The sequence below is a fragment of the Periophthalmus magnuspinnatus genome, chromosome 21, assembly GCF_009829125.3.
Source record: "Periophthalmus magnuspinnatus isolate fPerMag1 chromosome 21, fPerMag1.2.pri, whole genome shotgun sequence".
Lineage (NCBI taxonomy): Eukaryota > Metazoa > Chordata > Actinopteri > Gobiiformes > Gobiidae > Periophthalmus > Periophthalmus magnuspinnatus.
The window spans coordinates 33,045,727-33,070,378 of NC_047146.1; the positions used below are offsets into that span (position 1 = coordinate 33,045,727).

Consider the following 24,652-nt stretch of genomic DNA (forward strand, 5'->3'; position numbering starts at 1 on the left):
TGTGTGTTTTGTGTGTTATGTGTGTTTTGTGTCATGTGTGTTTTGTGTCATGTGTGTTTTGTGTCATGTGTGTTTTGTGTCATGTGTGTTTTGTGTGTTACGTGTATTATGTGTATTATGAAGTCAGTATTTTGTATGTTTTTGTTTTATTTGTCCAGATTTGGTGTAAAAACAACACGAGGCTGTAGTTGTGGAGCTGCATCCTGCCAAAGCTAAAATAGTATAGACATGAAGAGTTTGTGTAATCTGTGTGATCCTGGAGGAATGTAAACAGGCTCTGAACAATGCCTGACCTGCTTTTGTTCACTGACTCATTATTAGGAGACTCATAATGAGCCTGATATAGTAACAGCAGGTTCTGGAGGAGATGGCAGATTACAGCTGTGCACCATTATCCACAAACCACCAGTCTGTTTGTGTTTGTTTGAGGCTAAAATTAACTGCAGCTTCATACAGTGCCATTGTTCACATTCAGGATAAAAACAGTACTTCACAGAAACAGGACTAACGGGTAAAGTTGATGGTTTAAAAGCTGCAGATCCTGAAGCAGCTGTAGGTCTGTGTGTAGAATCTAAAGCCTGAGTCCTCTGCGGGATAATAACTGCAGCTCTTATGGCTTTAATCAAATTTCTAGTAATTATCATTTTGTTTTCTGTAAATAGTGACTCTGTTGTGTGAATTTGTGGGTCCAAACGACGGTGATGATCTAAACGAGCTAAAAACGACAAGAAAAAGTGGTGTATTAAGGAAGAACAGGCTTAGAAAGGACTCAATGAACGCCCTGACTCCTCCCCCTTTAATGAGGCGCTGACTCAGCCTAAAAGACTCTTCATAAACCATTTGTTATGAATGAAGTCTTTGTCATGTTTGAAGGCTCGTTAAAGTGTGTGTTATTATAAAGTGGTTCGGATGTTATTGATGCTCTGACTAAACCAGTTCACCTTGTGCCTTTGACTTCGTTTCATTCTTGAAAAACCTGCACATGTTCCATCCCACTGTGTTCTCAGTTCCGTCACAGAACGCCACTTTTCACACCTGAAGTCGCGAGGCTTTACATAACACCTCCAGTCCTGTCAGCGCACACGTCTGACTCAGGCCTGTTTCCTCCGTTCGCTTGGAAACCGCTCATGTAAACAGCCTGACAGTCAGATCCACCACTTCATATTTCACAGAGAAGTCAGAGCAGCACGAGAGCCTCAGCTGCCCCGCCGCTAACGAACCCGCTGGCAAATCCAAAATCAAATTACATTATAGGAGACAGCGTCCAGATCACCAACAATAACCTCATTTACTTTTGTTTTGCTCAGCACTTCCACTGACTCCTCGTGGGCCGGAGCGCCATTGTTCCACCTCTGTGTCCTCTGTGTCCTCTGTGTCCTCTGTGTCCTCTGTGTCCTCTGTCCAAACACAAACAGGTTAAGAAAAACAAACACAGTATTTTAAGACCGAACGGCTTTTTGAGTGAGATGAAAACAATATTAACATATGCTGCAGTTTGGGGTTATGTAAGTCTACTCTCTCTGCAGCAGCTGTCAGCACACACTTTATTTGGACAATGACTCAGAAGAGAGTTTCACTCTGGGCCAAGTGAAAACCAATCACACACACTTCAATGTTTATGTGTATATGTATGTATACATATTTTCAATAGTTTTTATTCTAGAAAAATGTTCATGTCCCTGTAGCTCAGCCACAGGGACATGGAGACAGGGACATGGTTCCAGGTTTTAGCTGCACAAAACTGAAACGTTGATTCCCCATGTTTAGTCCTGACTCTGGGACCAGCAGGAGGCCCGGATTAAACCAGGACTAAACCAGGTCTACATCAGGAGGCCAGTCCCTGAAGTCCTCCTCATGTGAGATGGTTCATGTGGCTCATGTGGGAGATGTTGGTCCATGGAGAGACTTGTTCACACTGAGCTGCTTTAAAGTCTCTGAGCCACAGGAGCCACAGGAGCCACAGGACACATGTGTGAAGTACTTCCTGGTTCTAGTCCTGACCCGAGCAGCAGTGTTCTGGATGTTCTGGATGTTCTGGATGTTCTGGATGTTCTGGATGTTCTGTTCTGTGGCTCGTTTGGAGAGTCCAGTGATCAGGACGTTACAGTCGTCTAATCTACTGGACACAAACACAGGATAAGTCTGAGTCTGGATTTGACAGTTTACCTTTGAATTTTGACATGTTTTTAGATGGTAAAAGCTGCAGATGTTATTGATTTGATGTGGAGATTAGATTTCTAGCCCGAGTTGAAGGTTTTAGAGAGAGAGACTGGAGGTGACGCTGACACTTTCTCTATGTTTCTGTGACTTGAGTCTTGTCTGAGTTTATCTGGACAAAGTTGTTTTTCCTCCACACACTGATCTGTTGATGCAGTGAATCCACTGGTCCAGATTCACCTGCTGCAGTGAGACATAGATCTGACTCGTCTGCAGAGTTGTGTGTGACACATTATTGTTGTGTATTAACTGTCCTAACAGCAGCATGTAGAGACTGAACAACAGGGGTCCCAGGACTGACCCCTGGGGCACCCCACAGGTCAGGGACATTTTACCTGAGACACATTTTCCAATTTCAACAAAGTTCTCCCTGTTTTCTAGAGGATACAGACACAAACACACAACAGGAACCAGAGTAATTAGTGAACAGTAAAACTCCTGCGTCTCTGAGTCTCACAGCTGACAAATTTCCCCTCAGTTTTTATGGATGATTTTATTTCACTTCTCGGCAGCTCAGACCCAAACTGAAGGAGGCCAACAGAGAGGAAGAGGAGGAGGAGGAGGAGGAGGAGGAGGAGGAAGAGGAGGAGGAGGAGGAGTTCTCCAAAAGTGCAGAAATTCTCCAGCCTCTGTGTCAGAGTGAAGCTGTAACTCACAGACTCAGTGTCTCACTCAATGACACGTTCAGGACAAAAACTGTCTCCCAGAACCACAGAACGTTTCCACATCTGAGCTTAAAAGGATGTCACAAAATAAATATGAAACACGCCTGAAGGCTACACTTTAATGTCCCCGTAGAGAATCTGTCCTTTGCATTTGACCCATTGTCTCTGGGTTGAACCGGTCAGAGGACCCACCTCCAGATCATCAGACTGTTATGGTCATGACCTTAACTGGGGGATTTGGCCTGCTGTGCATAGACAGAACATGCAAACTCCACACAGACACAGGGAGAACGTGCAAACTCCACAGAGACACAGAGAGAACATGCAAACTCCACAGAGACACAGGGAGAACATGCAAACTCCACAGAGACACAGAGAGAACATGCAAACTCCACAGAGACACAGAGAGAACATGCAAACTCCACACAGACACAGAGAACACATGCAAACTCCACAGAGACACAGAGAGAACATGCAAACTCCACAGAGACACAGAGAGAACATGCAAACTCCACAGAGACACAGGGAGAACATGCAAACTCCACAGAGACACAGGGAGAACATGCAAACTCCACAGAGAGAACATGCAAACTCCACAGAGACACAGAGAGAACATGCAAACTCCACAGAGACACAGAGAGAACATGCAAACTCCACACAGACACAGAGAGAACGTGCAAGCTGCACAGAATGTCCCTAGGAGTCGAACTAGTAACCTTCCTGCTATGAGGCGATAGTATTAGCCACTGTGCCGCTCTTGAGTCTGATCTCTGAGAGTTTTGTCTGTGTGCTCAAGCTCCAGATCCACGTTTTGGGGCACCGCATTAAGGAGCCGCTTTAAGGAGCCGCTTTGAGGAGCCGCTATGAGGAGCTGCATTAAGGAGCCGCATTGAGGAGCCGCTTTGAGGAGCCGCATTGAGGAGCCGCATTAAGGAGCCGCTTTGAGGAGCCGCTTTGAGGAGCCGCATTGAGGAGCCGCTTTGAGGAGCCGCTTTGAGGAGCCGCTTTGAGGAGCCTCTTTGAGGAGCTGTAGTTCACAAAGGCAGTGCTGCAATGACACAAAAAAGTCTAAATCTCATCTTAAGACTCCAGCCTCGTCCCTGATTCTTAAATATGTTTATTTCCAAAACACTGATGTTTTTGAAAAACCCTGGTGTTTTTCTAAACTGTCCTGGTCCTAGTCCTGGTGTTGGTCCTGGTCCTGGTGTTGGTCCTGGTCCTGGTGTTGGTCCTGGTGTTGGTCCTGGTGTTGGTCCTGGTGTTGGTCCTGGTGTTAGTCCTGGTGTTGGTCCTGGTGTTAGTCCTGGTGTTGGTCCTGGTGTTGGTCCTGGTGTTGGTCCTGGTGTTAGTCCTGGTGTTGGTCCTGGTGTTAGTCCTGGTGTTAGTCCTGGTGTTGGTCCTGGTGTTAGTCCTGGTGTTGGTCCTGGTGTTAGTCCTGGTGTTGGTCCTGGTGTTGGTCCTGGTGTTAGTCCTGGTGTTGGTCCTGGTGTTGGTCCTGGTGTTGGTCCTGGTGTTGGTCCTGGTGTTGGTCCTGGTCCTGGTGTTAGTCCTGGTGTTGGTCCTGGTGTTGGTCCTGGTGTTAGTCCTGGTGTTAGTCCTGGTGTTAGTCCTGGTGTTGGTCCTGGTGTTGGTCCTGGTCCTGGTGTTGGTCCTGGTGTTGGTCCTGGTGTTAGTCCTGGTGTTAGTCCTGGTGTTGGTCCTGGTGTTGGTCCTGGTGTTAGTCCTGGTGTTGGTCCTGGTGTTGGTCCTGGTGTTGGTCCTGGTGTTGGTCCTGGTGTTGGTCCTTGTGTTGGTCCTGGTGTTGGTCCTGGTGTTAGTCCTGGTGTTGGTCCTGGTGTTGGTCCTGGTCCTGGTGTTGGTCCTGGTGTTGGTCCTGGTCCTGGTGTTGGTCCTGGTGTTGGTCCTGGTGTTAGTCCTGGTGTTAGTCCTGGTCTTGGTGTTAGTCCTGGTGTTTTTTCTAAACGTCCTGATAAACTCCAGTCACATAAATCATCTTCAGTGTTTGACTCTGAGTCAGAACTGGCTCAATACAAAATGTTTATGTTTGTGAGCGGAGCTGTGGCTCACAGCGGCTCGTGTGGAGCGTCTTCTTCTCTCCTTTTGTTTCTCCTTTTGTTTCTCCGTTTGTTTTTTAGTTGTTTTTTGTGTGTATAGGACCCTCCTGTGGTTCTCAGTTCTGTTTTCCCAGGGGTCTCGGGGTCCTGCTTTTCGTCAGAATCACTTCTGTTTGAAAAGGAGCTAGCGGCTAACATCGCTAGTGGCTAAAATGGCCCAGTTGTCTGTTTTTGCACAGCTGAACTGAATCTGAACAGAAACAGAAGGACACTGAGGTGTTTGAACGGCTCCTGATGTCGACTTTAGCCTCGATGTGTCAAATACAGGAAACTGAGTGTCTCTGCAGCTCAGTGTGTCTCAGACAGAAGCTTTGGCTCAATATTTAGTTGAACAGTTATTTTATTTCCCATCACAGATACCGGAGAGGGGATATTCACATAAATATAATATTTAAGGCACTAACAAGTTTAATTCTATTCAAGTTTATTTCTCTATCACATTTAAAACTTCAGCTGAAGTGTTTCACATAAAAGTCACAAAAAACAAATCTACAGAAAACAAAATACATAACAAAAGACCAATAAAACACCTGTGTGTTAAATACCAGGGAGAACTGCATTAAAGGCTGAGAGGATCTGACAGACAGAGGGCGCTGTTCCATGGTCTGGGCTCTGTCTCTGGTCTTGAGGCTTTGGGCACAGCAACAGGAGCTGGTCAGCTGACCTCTGACCTCTGACCTCAGGGCTCTGGGTGGAGTATAGGACTGCAATGACTCCCTCAGATAAAGAGGACACATAGAGACTGGACACAGAGACTGGACACATAGAGACTGGACACATAGACTGGACACATAGAGACAGACTGGACATAGAGTGACCACATTTAAACACAATCAAGAACATTTTCAGTGGACCTCATATGAAACAGGAGCCAGAGCTGCACAGACCTGATGTGTCTCATGTCTTAGTGTTTTTCATGTCTTAGTTTTTTGTCTCAAGCTGGAGTGTCCTAGACAAAGCATAATGTTTCCACCCTCCTGATTCACAGTAGGTCTGATGTTCTTTGGATGAGACTCTGCATTCTTTCTCCTCCAAACACGACAAGTTGAGTTTTTACCAAAACGTTGTATTTTGGTTTGATCTGACCATGTGACATTGTCCCAATCCTCTTCTGGATCATCCAAATGCTTCTGTCAAACTTCAGACGGGCCTGGACATGTCCTGTCTTAATCAGGGGACACGTCTGGCACTGCAGGATTTGAGTCCCTGGTGGTGTAGTGTGTTACTGATGGTCCCTTTGTTACTTTGGTCCCAGCTCTCTGCAGGTCATTCACTCGGTCGTGTGGTTCTAGGGTTTTTGCTCTTTGTTCTTGTGTCATTTTGACCCCACGGGGTCAGATCTTGGTGGAGCCCCAGGTCTTGGTCTTGTCTTCCATTTTGTAATAATTGCTCCACAGTTGATTTGTTGACTCCAGCTCTTACCTGTTGCAGATTGAGTGTTCGGGGCCTGGTGTCTACAGTTTTGTTTGTGGTTCCTTTGCTCTTTGGTCTTGTCCATAGTGGAGTTTGAGTCTGACTGTTTGAGGTTGTGGACATGTGTCTTTTATACTGAGGACGAGTTCAAACAGGGGCCATTAATACAGGGAACGAGTGGAGGACAGAGGAGCCTCTTAAAGAAGAAGTAACAGGTCTGTGAGAGACACAGATCTTGTTTGTTTGTAGGAGACAAATACTTATTTTATTGAGGAATTTACCAATTAATTCATTAAAAATCCTACAGTGTGATTTCCTGGATTCTTTCATTCTGTCTCTCATAGCTGAAGTGAAACTATGATGAAAATTACAGGCCTCTCTCGTCTTTTTATGCGGGAGAACTTGTACAATCGGTGCTGAATAAATACTTTTTTGCCCCACTGTATATGACACATATATGACACATATATGACACATATAACACATATCTAACACATATATAACACTCTGGACTCAGACTTGACTCTAGTTTATGTAAATCTCTGGTTGTTTTACACTGTGGACATCAAATCTTTAGAAATGCAGATTACACAGATGAGGAAGTGAGACAAACTAAAACAACAATAAGTCAGTTCCTGTCAAACGATCAGGCCTAAGAGTCACTTCCTGTCAGACGATCGGGTTTATTTTGATCTCCATCCAAAAAACTGGCACATCCTGGAATGCCTTTTATGAGTTTGCAGATTCCTTGGCAGCCGTCTCTTTAATGAATGCTCTTAATATTTTAATTACAGCTCGAGGCTTCAACACAAAGTGAGTTATTTCCGGTCTGATTTTGCTTTTAAAATTTGTCCACTTTTGTTCTTGGTCCATAATAAGACCAAGAGCTGCGTGACCTGAAATGTTCACTGAATGGAAGAAAAACCAGGAAATGCAATAGACACAAAAATGAAAGTTTCAGCCTGAGATGTTCTTCAGCCTGGATAAAAATATTCTTTGGGGAAGAGCGACTTAAATGGGTCAAAACTGGGAAAAGCCACGACTTTTACATCAACAAAGTCACTCGTCTTATTCTATAACTATAAATATAACACACAATACTAAAGCCACCGTCCAGACGTCCAGGAGAGACGTGGGATTTGGACCCTCGTCACAGTGGAACCCATGTGTCAGTCCTGAGTAACACCACATTTACTCTGTTTACTTCAGATTTCACGATGGAGTTATTTTATGCACAGAGCCTGTTAAACAAACATGTTATTTTCTCTATTGTTTAACCAAACCTTCCTCCTCCTCTGAAGAGCTGCTTGTTAAATTGTGTTAAGTAATCTCAAACGTTAAGTAATCTCAAACGTTAAGTAATCTCAAATGGGCCGTGGTCAAATCTGTGACAGTGACACGCAGAAGTGTTTGTTCAAACCTGGAGCGTTTCGTGATTTTCTGATAATGAGCCTCTGTCCACATTTGGACTTTGACTTTGTACTTTTTAAATAAATACTTCATGTACAGTTTGTTAAAGTTGTATCTCGTGTCCCGGGGCTAAAGTCTGTCCCACAGACGCAGACGGCTCCACCTCAGGCGGCTCTGACTCATCTGGCACCGAGTCACAGCTAAAAACAACCAGTGTGTGCTGCTACTTTTCATCTCAAACTCAAACCTCGTCAGAGAATCCACCGAGCCGTTTGCCGAGCCGTTTACTGAGCCATTTACTGAGCCGTTTACCGAGCCGTTTACCGAGCCGTTTACCGAGCCGTTTACCGAGCCGTTTACCGAGCCGTTTACTAAGCCATTTATTGAGACATTTATTGAGACATTTACCAAGTCGTGCACTGAGCAGTTTACCGAGTCCCTTACTGAGTCCCATACCGAGTCGTTTACTGAGCCGTGTACGAGCCGTGTACGAGCCGTATATGAGCCGTTTGCGTTGGGAGCACGGTGGCACAGACCTGAACCTGAGACCAGGTCGTGTTGGGGACATTCGTCTGATAAACTCTGACGGTGGAGGATTTGGGGAAGTGCATCGGTCCAAGATAAACACGGTGTTTACAGAGCGCAGAGGGCAAAGGTCAGGGCTTGAATGGTCTCCATGGAAACGCTCGGTAATAAACAATGGTTGAACTTGAGACGGTTCAGTGTTTTTCAGATAAGACAAGACGAGCTTCAGAAACACAGAAACAGAGACTGATAAAAACAACAGGACAAAACTAATGCACCACGGCATTACACTGTCATTATTATTATTATTATTATTATTATTATTATCACTATTATTATTATTATTATTATTATCATTTTTATTATTATTATCACTATTATTATTATTATTATTATTATTATTATTATCACTATTATTATTATTATTATTATTATTATTATTATTATCATTATTATTATTATTATTATCATCATTATTATTATTATTATTATTATTATTATTATTATTATTATCATTATTATTATCATCATTATTATTATTATTATTATTATTATTATTATCACTATTATTATTATTATTATTATTATTATTATCACTATTATTATTATTATTATCATTATCATCATTATTATTATTATTATTATTATTATCATTATTATTATTATTATTATTATCACTATTATTATTATTATTATCATTTTTATTATTATTATATTATTATCACTATTATTATTATTATTATCATTATTATTATTATTATCATCATTATTATTATTATTATCACTATTATTATTATTATTATTATCATCACTATTATTATTATTATTATTATTATCATCACTATTATTATTATTATTATCATCACTATTATTATTATTATATTATTAGCATTATTATTATTATTATTATCATCACTATTATTATTATTATTATTATCATCATCATTATTATTATTATTATTATTATCATCACTATTATTATTATTATTATCATCACTATTATTATTATTATATTATTAGCATTATTATTATTATTATTATCATCACTATTATTATTATTATTATTATCATCATCATTATTATTATTATTATTATCATCACTATTATTATTATTATTATTTCTGCAGTGGGACAGTAGGACAGTAGGACAGTAGGACAGTGGGACAGTGGGACAGCTCTAGTGACGAACACATTTCAAAGTGTCAGTGCTGGGCCCCTCATCGGCCCCTAACAGACTCACAGCTCTGTCTGTCTGTGATTTACTGTAGCGTCAGAGCAGAGGTCACAGGTCACAGTCATGACCTTTGACCTTGCTGAAGAGGTCTGTCCTGATTATGAGCGTGTCTTCGTTTGCAGCTCATTAGAAACTCACAGTTTTACTCTTGTTTTTTAAAATGTTTTTATTTATTATTATTTCTTTGTACAACTCGTTCAGATCGACTCGTTTTACTCGTGTTTTTCTTGGTTCTACCAACTGTCCAGGTTAAGTCTGTTTTAGATGTTTACATCATGTATCTTTATTTGTACAGGGAGAAGCCCACTGAGAGTTACAGCGCTCTAAAGTACTATACTACAGTATACTACTATACTACAGTATACTACTACACTACAGTATACTACTACACTACAGTATACTACTATACTACAGTATACTACTATACTACAGTATACTACTATACTACAGTATACTACTACACTACAGTATACTACTATACTACAGTATACTACTACACTACAGTATACTACTATACTACAGTATACTACTATACTACAGTATACTACTATACTACAGTATACTACTATACTACAGTATACTACTACACTACAGTATACTACTATACTACAGTATACTACTATACTACAGTATACTACTACACTACAGTATACTACTATACTACAGTATACTACTACACTACAGTATACTACTATACTACAGTATACTACTACAGTATACTACTACACTACAGTATACTACTATACTACAGTATACTACTACACTACAGTATACTACTATACTACAGTATACTACTACAGTATACTACTACACTACAGTATACTACTACACTACAGTATACTACTATACTACAGTATACTACTATACTACAGTATACTACTATACTACAGTATACTACTACACTACAGTATACTACTATACTACAGTATACTACTACACTACAGTATACTACTATACTACAGTATACTACTACAGTATACTACTACACTACAGTATACTACTATACTACAGTATACTACTATACTACAGTATACTACTACACTACAGTATACTACTATACTACAGTATACTACTACACTACAGTATACTACTATACTACAGTATACTACTACACTACAGTATACTACTATACTACAGTATACTACTACACTACAGTATACTACTATACTACAGTATACTACTATACTACAGTATACTACTACAGTATACTACTATACTACAGTATACTACTATACTACAGTATACTACTATACTACAGTATACTACTACAGTATACTACTACACTACAGTATACTACTATACTACAGTATACTACTACACTACAGTATACTACTACACTACAGTATACTACTATACTACAGTATACTACTATACTACAGTATACTACTACACTACAGTATACTACTATACTACAGTATACTACTACACTACAGTATACTACTATACTACAGTATACTACTACAGTATACTACTACACTACAGTATACTACTATACTACAGTATACTACTATACTACAGTATACTACTACACTACAGTATACTACTATACTACAGTATACTACTACACTACAGTATACTACTACACTACAGTATACTACTATACTACAGTATACTACTACACTACAGTATACTACTATACTACAGTATACTACTACACTACAGTATACTACTACACTACAGTATACTACTATACTACAGTATACTACTATACTGTACTGTGTACTGTATACTGCTGAAATACACAACAAAAACACAGGGACATTTGAAACATAAAAACAGGAGCAGGTTGATTATATATTTTTATTTACACATTATTAAAGTGTTTATTTTTATTTCCACATTATTAAAGTGTTTATTTTTATTTACACATTATTAAAGTGTTTATTTTTATTTCCACATTATTAAAGTGTTTATTTTTATTTCCACATTATTAAAGTGTTTATTTTTATTTCCACATTATTAAAGTGTTTATTTTTATTTCCACATTATTAAAGTGTTTATTTTTATTTACACATTATTAAAGTGTTTGTTTATTTACACATTATTAAAGTGTTTATTTTTATTTACACATTATTAAAGTGTTTATTTTTATTTACCCATTATTAAAGTGTTTGTTTATTTACACATTATTAAAGTGTTTATTTTTATTTACACATTATTAAAGTGTTTATTTTTATTTCCACATTATTAAAGTGTTTATTTTTATTTACACATTATTAAAGTGTTTATTTTTATTTACACATCATTAAAGTGCTGCAGTGGCTCCAGTTTCTTCTTCAAATGGCAGTTTCAGATGAATTCCATTTTTGTGAAGTAAAATAACCAAAAGCTTTTTTCCTGTTGGTACTTGGAGAGTAAATAGTTTCTGTGGGGATGGGCCCGTGTGGTGTCAAATGTTAGAAAATCACTGGTGTAAATAAGGAGCATGTGGAGACCTCTAGTGTCGCCCCTAGTGGTGAAGACCAGGGTCACGTGACCAAAGTTATTTAACAATAATTCTGTGGAATTTGCATATGGCACATGTAAAAGAACAACCAGACAAATACACACAGTGACTTATGTTTAGAGACACAAAGAGGCGCAGGGCTCAGGACTGAGACATAAAACTGAGACAAATCTAAAAGCAGGAACATGGTGACGCTGCTTGTGCAAGACAAAAGTTACAAAACTTATAAAATAAGTGACAAGGCTCAGGCTGAGGCTTCAGCTGCGGTCCACCTTAAAAGTCCCACACAGCACGCGCACGTTTCCTGAAAACGCCCCGTGCAAAAAAACACAACGAAACCTCAGTGTTGTGCTCTGTGTGATCCTCTGTGTGATCCTCTGTGTGATCCTCTGTGTGATTCACTCTGTGTGATCCTCTGTGTGATCCTCTGTGTGTGTGTCTCTGTGTCTCCGTCACACTCACACACAAACATGCTCTGTGACTGTGAGTGGAACAGGCCGCGCTGTTGATCTGGACACGAGGGGCTGGACATCCTCCTGCTGTGGACTTTTCCTCTCCAGACTTTAGAGCAGTTCTGCCGCTGGAGTCTCGCACAAACCCCGGACCAAGGTCAGCGCAGTGACCGCCCACGAGAGCTGTCACCGCGGGGCTGGAGCTCTGTGCGCGCCCGGAGCTCTGTAATGCGCACGACCTGAGGGACCGGGCACCCAGATGAAGAGGAAACCTTCACTTTCTGCGGATTAAACTAACTTTAACGTGACAGAGGTTCATCAGTGACGCCATGTTGGGAAACCCGGGGACGTACGCGAACAAGAAGAGGAAGAAGCCGCTTTTAAAACAGTAAGTTTGGATAAGTTATGACGCGCAGACATTCAGGCGCATTTGGAAACTTTACGCACTCACGAGGCACCAAAACACTGCGCAAAAGTTTAGAAAAGACGCAGAACTTGTTGACTCTGGAGCTGCAGACGCTTCAGCTCGACCCGCTGTGAGGTCTGAGTCGCGCGTAAAGGTAAAATATAAAAACATTTGAACAGAAATCAGAACAAATCACGTCTTTGGCTCCAGTCCGGCCCCGGATGAGCCCGAGTCAACAGATGTAACTTTGAAACCGCTCAGTGTCCAGACTTTAGGCGTGGTCTTATGTCTCCAACTCTGTGTAATTATACAAATCTGACCATAACAGCGCACAGGTCAGAACAGTGCATTGTGGGGGATGTTGTGGACTTTCTGGGGCTGTAACATGGGCCTAGAACAACACACGGTGAACAGACCGGAAGCCGCGGAGACGAGACTCAAAAGTCACTCTCTGAAACGTCGATGGGTCTGTGCGTCTGCGCCAAGGAGCTGCAGAGAGGCGCAGCGGGTCTGTGCGCCTCCTGCGTGTGCGTGGGGCTGTGTGGAGCGTCGTGCGTGTGCGTGGACGTGTTGCGCACTTTTTGGACCACCTTAAGAATGTGTGTAACTTGGATCTGGCATGGATATCTTACCCTCGCGCATTAATCACAATCAAGTTGGAGAGTCGGCTGCTGCTCTCACGCGATGCTCCGGGAGGGCGGGGGCGCAGGGGGAGGCGCAGGGGGAGGGCGGGGGCGCAGGGGGAGGCGCAGGGGGAGGGCGGGGGCGCAGGGGAAGGCCAGGGCTCCAGGCTCAGTGTGTTTTTGTAATCTGATCCGCCCTGCGCCGCTGCGGGATCTCTGCTCCTGCTTGAACTGTGCGCTTTTTGCAAGTCCCGAGTCTTTTCCTCCTTTTCCTCTTGTTCTGTCTCAGCCTCCTGGAAGTTTTTCTTTCTTTCTTTTGACCTACTTTGTAGCGAAACAAACCTTCCAATGTTTTTATGGATAGTTCCGGCCAGTTGTGAGGTTTAATCCATGTTCTGATGCTGTTCTCTCCTCAAAAACAGACCTGGAGTTGTGTTTTGTTTCATTCACACATGTTTGAGTCACTTTATTATTAGTCTGTAACATCTACAAAGCTCAAAACGCGACGTTCCACCTTGTGATGTCATGAAGTGGGAGCTTTCAAGTTGAAATCGTCCAAATGATTCGCCCAAATGATTCTAGTGAAGGTGTGTGGAGTTTAAAAACACACTGGAGCACTTCCTGTATCACCACATGATGACATCACAAGGTGGAACAGAGTGTTTTCAGTTTGAGAGAAGAACTCAGCCTAAATCTGTAGGTTTGTGTGTTAAACATGTGAATGAAACAAAACACAACTCCAGGTCTGTGTGTGACGAGGAAACATTAGATCAGAGTCAGTGTGGAACTTTAATCCCCCAAAGTTTTTCTCTAAGTCTCAGTTCAAATGATTAAAGGAGCTGAAATGGAGCCTGAAGCTGGTCGTGTACGATTCTTTTAAACTCAACATAAAGTCCCAATGATCCAAACTTGGCCCAAGACGAGTAAAATATGAGTTTGTTTTGATCCAAGGAAAAACTTTGGCCTGTTTCACTTTTCACGAGACTCAGAGGTTTGTCCTGATCTGACACGACAGAGGAACAAACCTGTGTCATGATCAATACATCCATCAATACATCCACCGCTCGATCAATACATCCACCGATCGATCAATACATCCACCGATCGATCAATACATCCACCGATCGATCGATACATCCACCGATCAATACATCCACCGATCGATCAATACATCCACCGCTCGATCAATACATCCACCGATCGATCAATACATCCACCGCTCGATCGATACATCCACCGATCAATACATCCACCGATCGATCGATACATCCACCGATCAATACATCCACCGATCGATCAATACATCCACCGCTCGATCGATACATCCACCGATCGATCGATACATCCACCGATCGATCAATACATCCACCGCTCGATCGATACATCCACCGATCGATCGATACATCCACCGATCGATCAATACATCCACCGCTCGATCAATACATCCACCGATCTGTGTATACTGGTGTGTGTGTGTGTATACTTGTGGGGGTGTACTGGTGTGTGTGTGTGTGTGGGGGGGGGGGGGTGTGTGTGTGTGTGTGGTTTGAAGGTGGTAAAGTCCTGTATGAAAATGTGTTTATCATTTGTAATTAAAGTTCTTTAGTTTTGAGGCAATTGACAAAAGGAAGAGGGGGATTCTGAAAGGAAACATGGAGTTAAAGCTGCATGTCGGGTATGTGCCCCGTGTTGTGTGGGGTATGTGCCCCGTGTTGTGTGGGGTATGTGCCCCGTGTTGTGTGGGGTATGTGCCCCGTGTTGTGTGGGGTATGTGCTCCGTGTTGTGTGGGGTATGTGCTCTGTGTTGTGTGGGGTATGTGCTCTGTGTTGTGTGGGGTATGTGCTCTGTGTTGTGTGGGGTATGTGCTCTGTGTTGTGTGGGGTATGTGCTCTGTGTTGTGTGGGGTATGTGCTCTGTGTTGTGTGGGGTATGTGCTCTGTGTTGTGTGGGGTATGTGCTCTGTGTTGTGTGGGGTATGTGCCCCGTGTTGTGTGGGGTATGTGCCCCGTGTTGTGTGGGGTATGTGCCCCGTGTTGTGTCGGGTATGTGCCCCGTGTTGTGTGTGGTATGTGCTCTGTGTTGTGTCGGGTATGTGCCCCGTGTTGTATCGGGTATGTGCCCCGTGTTGTGTGGGGTATGTGCTCTGTGGTGTGTGGGGTATGTGCTCTGTGTTGTATCGGGTATGTGCTCTGTGTTGTATCGGGTATGTGCCCCGTGTTGTGTGGGGTATGTGCCCCGTGTTGTGTTGGGTATGTGCCCCGTGTTGTGTGGGGTATGTGCTCTGTGGTGTGTGGGGTATGTGCTCTGTGTTGTATCGGGTATGTGCTCTGTGTTGTATCGGGTATGTGCCCCGTGTTGTGTCGGGTATGTGCCCCGTGTTGTGTCGGGTATGTGCTCTGTGTTGTGTGGGGTATGTGCCCCGTGTTGTGTGGGGTATGTGCTCTGTGTTGTATCGGGTATGTGCCCCGTGTTGTGTGGGGTATGTGCCCCGTGTTGTGTTGGGTATGTGCCCCGTGTTGTGTGGGGTATGTGCTCTGTGGTGTGTGGGGTATGTGCTCTGTGTTGTATCGGGTATGTGCTCTGTGTTGTATCGGGTATGTGCCCCGTGTTGTGTCGGGTATGTGCCCCGTGTTGTGTCGGGTATGTGCTCTGTGTTGTGTGGGGTATGTGCCCCGTGTTGTGTGGGGTATGTGCTCTGTGTTGTGTCGGGTATGTGCCCCGTGTTGTGTCGGGTATGTGCTCTGTGTTGTGTGGGGTATGTGCCCCGTGTTGTATCGGGTATGTGCCCCATGTTGTGTCGGGTATGTGCCCCGTGTTGTGTAGGGTATGTGCTCTGTGTTGTGTGGGGTATGTGCTCTGTGTTGTTGGGTATGTGCTCTGTGTTGTGTGGGGTATGTGCCCCGTGTTGTGTGGGGTATGTGCTCTGTGTTGTATCGGGTATGTGCCCCATGTTGTGTCGGGTATGTGCCCCGTGTTGTGTAGGGTATGTGCTCTGTGTTGTGTGGGGTATGTGCTCTGTGTTGTGTGGGGTATGTGCTCTGTGTTGTGTGGGGTATGTGCCTTGTGTTGTGTCGGGTATGTGCCCCGTGTTGTGTAGGGTATGTGCTCTGTGTTGTGTGGGGTATGTGCCCCGTGTTGTGTGGGGTATGTGCTCTGTGTTGTGTCGGGTATGTGCCCCGTGTTGTGTGGGGTATGTGCTCTGTGTTGTGTGGGGTATGTGCCCCGTGTTGTGTGGGGTATGTGCTCTGTGTTGTGTCGGGTATGTGCCCCGTGTTGTGTGGGGTATGTGCCCCGTGTTGTCGGGTATGTGCCCCGTGTTTAAGGAGCTGGAGCCTGTGCAGAGAGTTCTTTGTGTCAGTGGTGTCAGGTTCGATCGGAGCAGGGAGGGCATCTGGGGTGACGACTCTGTTCACATTTTTAATACCAAATGAAATTATGCAACACACAAACAGTTCTGCTTCTTTCTGTTACACAAGTTGAGGAACAACAGCGACACAAAAGAACACGACGGCTCTTCAGATCTGTGTCCAGTCCACTTCCTCATGAGAGCGTGTGGTCACTGGTCTGAGGTCAGAGCCGCCGCTCCACCGCAGCACTGACCCCGGTTAACCTCTGCGGACCGCCGACCTCTGATTCCACTGAAGCTTTAGGAAGTGTTTTTGTGACACGATGAAGCTGAGAGGTGAGCGGCCGCGTGCATCTCTATAACACTCTGAAGAATGACGTAAACCGTAATGTTTAAACACATGTACACCACTGACACAACAACCGATACTGTGGTGATCGATACTGTGGTGATCGATACTGTGGTGACCGATACTGTGGTGATCGATACTGTGGTGATCGATACTGTGGCGATTGATACTGTGGTGATCGATACTGTCCTACATCAGTCCAGTAAAAGGAGCGTTTGGACGTGTCTCCTGTGGAATGCCCCGTGTAGTGACCACAGCGTTTTTCAGTCCGGCTCAATGGCGTCTTTGTGAGTCCAGCTGGCGACAGGAAACAGCCCTGGGCCTCATCTTCAGAAACACATGACACACTGGGATTATACAGGGAATAAACAGAGAACTGGGATTATACAGGGAACAGGGAATAAACAGGGAATAAACAGGGAACTGGGATTATACAGACACGAGGGAAGAGGAGCAGGGAGCCCTCTGCACGTCACTGCTGTCAGAATAATCTGTGTGTCCACTGTAAAAATCCCTCAGTCGTCGTCAGATTTGAATATTTCTCTGATTATATATTGACTTTGTTTATTTTGTGTCTATTTGATCAGATTTAAGATGTAAAAGTTTGCATAAATAACTTGTCTGACTCATTCCAGACTCAAACTATCGACTAAAGTGTTTCTTTCTGCTGTTTATTTCCTGCAGTTCCTCATTTTGAACAATATTGTAGATTTATAATAGTTTTTGTGGTTTAAATCTGCTCTTGGGTTTTTGTGTCAGTGGCTTTTGTGATTTAAAATGCTGCTACTCCACATTAATATCTCCATAACTCCACATCCGGGCTGGTGTTGTGACTCTGCAGAGCGTTACATCAGAGCTGTTTGACAAACTGTTCTTTTCTTTCACTTTAACTACACATGTTTTAATCTCAGAGTCTGAGCTTTACAGAACTCTACGACAGAACTGGACGGTTTTTGTTTCTAATCACATTAAAATATGTTTAATATGTTTTAACTTTACCAAAACTTGGATTTCTAAAATACAACGTTCCAAAATGGCTTTCCTAATGTTGGATTTTATTATTTTATTCTATTAAAAAGACGGATGTTTTCCGATGCAACGCCAACTGGTGGCAGAGAGGGGCGTGGCAAAGAGGGGCGTGGCAGAGAGGGGCGTGGCAGATCAAACACACACATATACACACACACACACTCACACACACTCTTCAGACTCAGTGTTTTTTGGGTGGTCTGAAGGTGGAACTCTGCCATAGACGAGTTTTAATGTGTTCAACTTAAACCACAAACACACACATTTAAACACACACACACACCCCAACACACACATAGACACACATTTAAACACACATAGACACACATTTAAACACACACACACATTTAAACACACACATAGACACACATTTAAACACACACACACATAAACACACACACACATTTAAACACACATAGACACACATTTAAACACACACACACATTTAAACACACACACACACATAAACACACACATAGACACACATGTAAACACACAGTCACTTCAGACGACACATCTGAGCACAAACACTGAGCTCGGTCCTGGTCCGACTCGAGCTGGTTCTGGTCAAAGTGTCCAGTGAAACCAAAGCCCAGTGTTTGAGATGGGCCGAGCTCTGGACAGGGGTCAGGGGTCAGGGGTGAGTGAGGTCACAGCCTGGGCCCGCGTGACGACAACACAGACACTGGGGTTTCATGAATGAGGTGTGTGCTGTCCCTCGTCCTGACCACTCCCCCTCCTGACCACTCCCCCTCCTGACCACTCCTCGTCCTGACCACTCCTCCTCCTGACCACTCACCCTCCTCCACGCTCTTTGTCTGAGAGCAGGTCCAAACAGGAAATAGGTTTAAGTCAGGACTGTGAGGAGTGTGGAGTGGGACGGAGAGAAGAGGGGAGGAGGAGAGAGAAGAGGGGAAGAAGGAGAGAGAAGAGGGGGAAGAAGGAGAGAGAAGAGGGAAGAAGAAGGAGAGAGAGGAGAGGAAGAAGGAAAGAGGGGGGAGAAGGAGAGAGAAGAGGAGAAGAAGGAGAGAGAAGAGGTGGAAGAGAAGAAGAGGTGAAGAAAGGAAAGAAGGGGGGAGAAGAAGGAGAGAATCTGAGCTGGTGAATGAGACGTGAGCTCAGTGCATATGATCAGAACTATGACCTCACTCATTACAGACGTGAAGAGAACAGCAGGCGACTTTGGGTTCTTTGACTTTTCCATAAAGACACATCAGAAAGTGCAAGTTCAAACGTTAGAAAAACGATTCAGCTGATTCAGACTCTGTGAGACGCCACAGTCTGAATCAGCAACGCACAGATTCTACAGCTCCGATACTGATACCGATACTGTGGCTTTAAGCATCTGCCACAGTATCGGCAGATGCTGTTTATATGAATGTACAGAGCTAACCTGCTAGCATACACTGTTTATATGAATGCACAGAGCTAACCTGCTAGCATACACTGTTTATATGAATGCACAGAGCTAACCTGCTAGCATACACTGTTTATATGAATGCACAGAGCTAACCTGCTAGCATACACTGTTTATATGAATGCACAGAGCTAACCTGCTAGCATACACTGTTTATATGAATGCACAGAGCTAACCTGCTAGCATACACTGTTTATATGAATGTACAGAGCTAACCTGCTAGCATACACTGTTTATATGAATGTACAGAGCTAGCCGCCATGTTCCAAACAGGAAGTGATCATGATCGCACTTGATTATGAAATTAATAACAGACGAATCAGGTCCTTCTGTCCCTTGGCTTGCTCCTGCGTAGCGTTAGCAACAGGTTTGATTGACAGAGTTGCTAAGCACCTGCTACATGTGGTGCGGGCAGGAAGAGGCGTTACCTTCAACAGTCTCGCTCTGGATTGGTTCTTTGGTTGCTATGACACTCGCGGTTTGAATTCCAAAGATGGAACTTGAAAATAATACCTGCTAGTTTAGGTTTAACATTAAAACAGTGTCTGGACTAGAGTCTGGACTAGAGTCTGGACTAGAGTCTGGACTAGAGTCTGGACTAGAGCCTGGACTAGAGCCTGGACTAGAGTTTGGACTAGAGTCTGGACTAGAGCCTGGACTAGAGCCTGGACTAGAGTTTGGACTAGAGTCTGGACTAGAGCCTGGACTAGAGCCTGGACTAGAGTCTGGATTAGAGTCTAGAATAGAGCGTGTCTTTGAGTACCTCTTGAGTACCTCTTGAGTACCTCTTGAGTACCTCTTGAGTACCTCTTGAGTACCTCTTGAGTACCTCTTGAGTAGCTCTTGAGTACCTCTTGAGTAGCTCTTGAGTACCTTTTGAGTACCTCTTGAGTACCTCTTGAGTAGCTCTTGTGTACCTCTTGTGTACCTCTTTGTTAGTTTTATCTATCAATCAGTTTGACGAGCGGTTTGGCTGCATCAGAGACACTTGTACACACTTGTACAGACACTTACACTTAACAACTGAGAGATAGAAAAATGCTGATCAACCTCATTATGACATTTTGACATTAACTTGGTTTGTTACGTCATAGAAACACTGCGTCCTCAAAGCAGATCCAAAGTTCTGGAGTTATGTCATAAACGTTCAGACAAAGATGACACGATGTCTCCTGTGGTCAAAGCAGACGCACAACAATAGAATCATGTAAATGTCTTTGATTTAAATGAAGGTGACTCTGGTCAAATGGGACGTTCTGACCTCCAGCTGCTGCTCGTGTCGTTCTGTGAAGATGGAACCACCATTTTCAGGTTCAGTTTTTATCGTGGGACTTTTTCTTTGCGCTCGAGGGAAATATTTAGTTTTGGAGAAGGTCCAATTCTGAACTTGTTTGACTCATTATAGACACAAGCAAACGACGTAAGTGTGTCGTCCTGTTTCATTTATTGCAGTTCTTTTTTTTTTCATCCAGACGGACACAAGTTAAACATTTTTAAATATTGGATTGTCGGACCAAGACAGAAGACATAACGGGACAGTTTGTAGACAAGAGTGAGAGTTTATGTGTAGCTTTTTTTGCACATTTAAAATCCTTTTTGTGAATAATTGTGCGTTCTATTTTGGTTTCGGTGTAATCAGCTGTGTTCACGTTGCTCTGGTGACAGGCCTGTGCTTGTGCTGAACTCACAGAGTCGCTCTGCACTTGCTAATCTGCCCTTCACACCTGTTTGAGGATTGAAGCGTTTGTGTCGTTCCAAAAACAGTTTACAGTGGCACATGTGACCGCGGCGTGTCCAGCTGCAGTGTAATGACATTTATGACCTCTAGAAGCGCTGTAAGTTTGTGTGTTTGCACTGGGTGGTCCCAAAGTGAGAAAATGAAACCGGTCTCGTGGCAAAGACCAGAGTTTAGAGAAACTTCATCAGACCTGGTCCAGTGAAAACAGAGGGACTTTGTTCACGTTTGTCAGACAGAGACTGGTTCACTCATAACGACCACAGCCTCCAGTGTCCGACACAAAAGGATCTGTGACTCACACCACAACAGAGTCTGGAAAGAAGTGACTGAATGAGACGTCACACAGCTTCAGCTCCAAATGAAGCTCATCGAGGCCAGAGCAGGTGTAGAGGCCGATCTGGAGCAGAGTTACATATTTGGAATTCCACGAGTATCATAGCAACCAAAGAACCAATCGGGAGCGAAGGTGTTGAAAGTAACGCCGCTTCCCGCTGGTTTAGCAGGGAGTGGGCGCTTAGCAACGCTGTCAATCAAACCTGTTGCTAACGGTAACAGGAGCGACCTCAGGGAAAGAAGGACCTGATTTGTCTCTTGTTAATGTTCAGATCTCGATTTACAGACACAATAGTGAAATACTCTCTCCAAGTCTTGATGTGACAGTTTACCTTTGATTTTTCACATGTTTAATAGATGGTTTAAAGCTGCAGATGTTATTGATTTGATGTGTCTGTTAAAGTTCAAGACTGAGTCCATTATTACCTCGAGATTTCTCACCTGATTTGAAGGTTTTAGAGAGAGACTGGAGGTGATGCTGACACTTTCTCTATGTTTCTGTGACTTGAGTCTTGTCTGAGTTTATCTGGAGAAAGTTGTTTTTCCTCCACACACTGATCTGTTGATGCAGTGAATCCACTGGTCCATATTCACCTGCTGCAGTGAGACATAGATCTGACTCGTCTGCAGAGTTGTGTGTGACACATTATTGTTGTGTATTAACTGTCCTAACAGCAGCATGTAGAGACTGAACAACAGGGGCCCCAGGACTGACCCCTGGGGCACCCCACAGGTCATGGAGTGTAAAGTGAATTGGATTCAATGGAGCCAGAGTCACGCCCATGATCACTTCCTGTTTGAATCTCGGGTTAGCCATGTCCATTTATACAAACTGTCTCAGCTCCACACTCTGCTGTTATTGTAATGTTAGGATTGAACTTCAGGGATGGATGAAATAATACAAATTTTGTCTTCATTTATTGGTAAAGATCAAAACTAGAATTCCTGAGTTTTAATAAGTTCCATGTTTGACCTCAGAGCTTCGTTTGTCTTTTTAAACTGAGTTCAAATGGAAATAAAGGATGTGGCTACATGTTTACATCACATATAAAAACATCCACAACCATCACTATATCGACAGTTCAGTGCAAAACAAATCAAACAGTCATCTTTGGGTCAGTATTTAGAGACTTTCTCTTTGCAGTAGTGAGGAGGTTTTTGTGATTTTTCTGTGCGGTGGTCAGATTAGAGCTGTAGAAAGTTGAATTAATAACTTTAATGACCCATTTTAGACAGTGCTGAAGTGTTTCATTTGACCTTTACTGAAAGTAGCTCTTTTATCCTCTGTATTTTCTAGACAAATGTGTTGTATTTCTAAATGTGTTATTGTGACAGGCCTAAGTCTGAACTTTACAGCAGCATACCTTATCGTTGAGGCCTTATATATAAATATATATATATATATATATATATATATATATATATGTTTAGAATCTGTTCTTAGCAGAGGATCCATGTGCCTTTTTACATTTGAGCTGCGTTTGCGCCTCATGTTTTTCCAGAGGCGTCTTTGATCTGCCTTTCCCAGCTCAAACATGTCGTAACATTCTTTTATTATTATTTCTTCTCTATATAAACAGCGTTGACGTTGATTTGAAGTCTGGCACTTTTTAAATGGGCTCTTGACTCACTTAACCCCACCTGCAGCTCAGTGTTTGTTCATTATATTTATAGCTCCTCGTTGAATAGATCTGACCCTGGCCTTCGCCGGTTGCGTTGGGCCGTGCCTCCGTGTTGTGTCTTACCACGTACGGCCCAAATGACATTAACGTCTCCCTCTTTATCCAAACTCAACTCCTGCGGTCTCTCCTGTTGACCTCACTCTAACTCTCTCTGGTTTGTTGTCGCTCCGCAGGAAGAAGGCGTCGAATGGGAACGATGTGGTCAAGTCCAACCCATCCAAACGCCACAGGGACCGGCTCAACGGCGAGCTGGACCGCCTCACGGAGCTGCTGCCGTTCCCCGAGGACGTGCGGTCCCGCCTGGACAAACTGTCAGTGCTGCGCCTCAGTGTGGGCTACCTGAGGGTCAAGAGCTACTTTAAAGGTACGAGCCTCATGCAGTTCAGCAGAAAAACATTCATGCAAACAGGAAAAGTTCCACAGTGCACATTTAAAATATCTATTCCACATCTTTCACATTCTCTGCATCAACAACAGACAACACAGAAAAACATCCGTTCTTTGTCTGAGCAGGTTTGCATCTCCACAAACCTGACTCTTCCTGCCTCCTACTGCTCGTTTCCATGGAGATGTTGTTCCTTTGGCTATAATGTTCCACAGTATGACATAAAACATCTGTCTCCTGTGGTTTTATCTTTGCACACTGTACGTGCACTGGCTGATTGACATGAGCCTCTGTCTCTCTTTAATTATTTAGATGTTGTTTCTACAGTTTAAAGATCTCAGCTTTACATTTCCATGTCATTTTAAAAGTAAACTTTTAGAAAACACCACATTTGGAGGTTTTGGCCCCAGCCTGACTTGACCCTGAACAGCACAGAGTGAGTTGGTGGGGCCGGTCGAGCTCTTCAGAGGAACTGGTTTTGAGTCTGGCACGTGACAGTGAGCCGTTCTTTGACAGTCGAGAAAGGAATGAGAGGCATTTAGGTTTAGGAAACAACACATCCGACATGTTCACTCCGCCCTGCAGTGTGAGAAGTGAGCCGGAAAATATGAGGCACAAAATATGAGGCACAAAATATGAGGCAGAAAATGTGAAGCTGCGCTGAGCCGTGAGCAGAACCTTCAAAGACCCAAACATCAGCAGCTCTGCAGGGTTTACGAGTAACATCTTATTTCTATCTGACCTTTGGCCCCAAATTCACACGATCAGCAGACTCTGGACCCACGTGTGCAGCTGCTAATCAACACATCATAGTTTTGGTTTTGGTCGACGATGAAATCAAACCAGAAAGTAAAGTTTATGAGATGT

General features: G+C 43.3%; 1 protein-coding gene and 1 long non-coding RNA gene across 3 annotated transcripts in view; one reads left to right on the plus strand and one right to left on the minus strand.

Annotated features, from left to right (window-relative positions):
* Positions 1 to 24,652, minus strand: part of LOC129457284 (uncharacterized) — an 84,675-nt gene that overhangs the window by 56,040 nt on the left and 3,983 nt on the right. The gene's annotated exons all lie outside the window — the stretch shown is intronic.
* The window catches only part of LOC117389138 (aryl hydrocarbon receptor-like), a 38,734-nt gene continuing 26,428 nt past the window's right edge, over positions 12,347 to 24,652 (plus strand). Inside the window, exons 1-2 of one of the 2 annotated variants that reach the window (XM_033986741.2) lie at positions 12,347 to 12,864; positions 23,574 to 23,764. In XM_033986741.2, coding sequence (XP_033842632.1) covers positions 12,806 to 12,864; positions 23,574 to 23,764 — 250 coding nt within the window. In that variant the 5' untranslated portion in view covers positions 12,347 to 12,805. The remainder of the gene's footprint in view (positions 12,865 to 23,573; positions 23,765 to 24,652) is intronic. The other variant, XM_033986743.2, reaches the window with a different exon arrangement.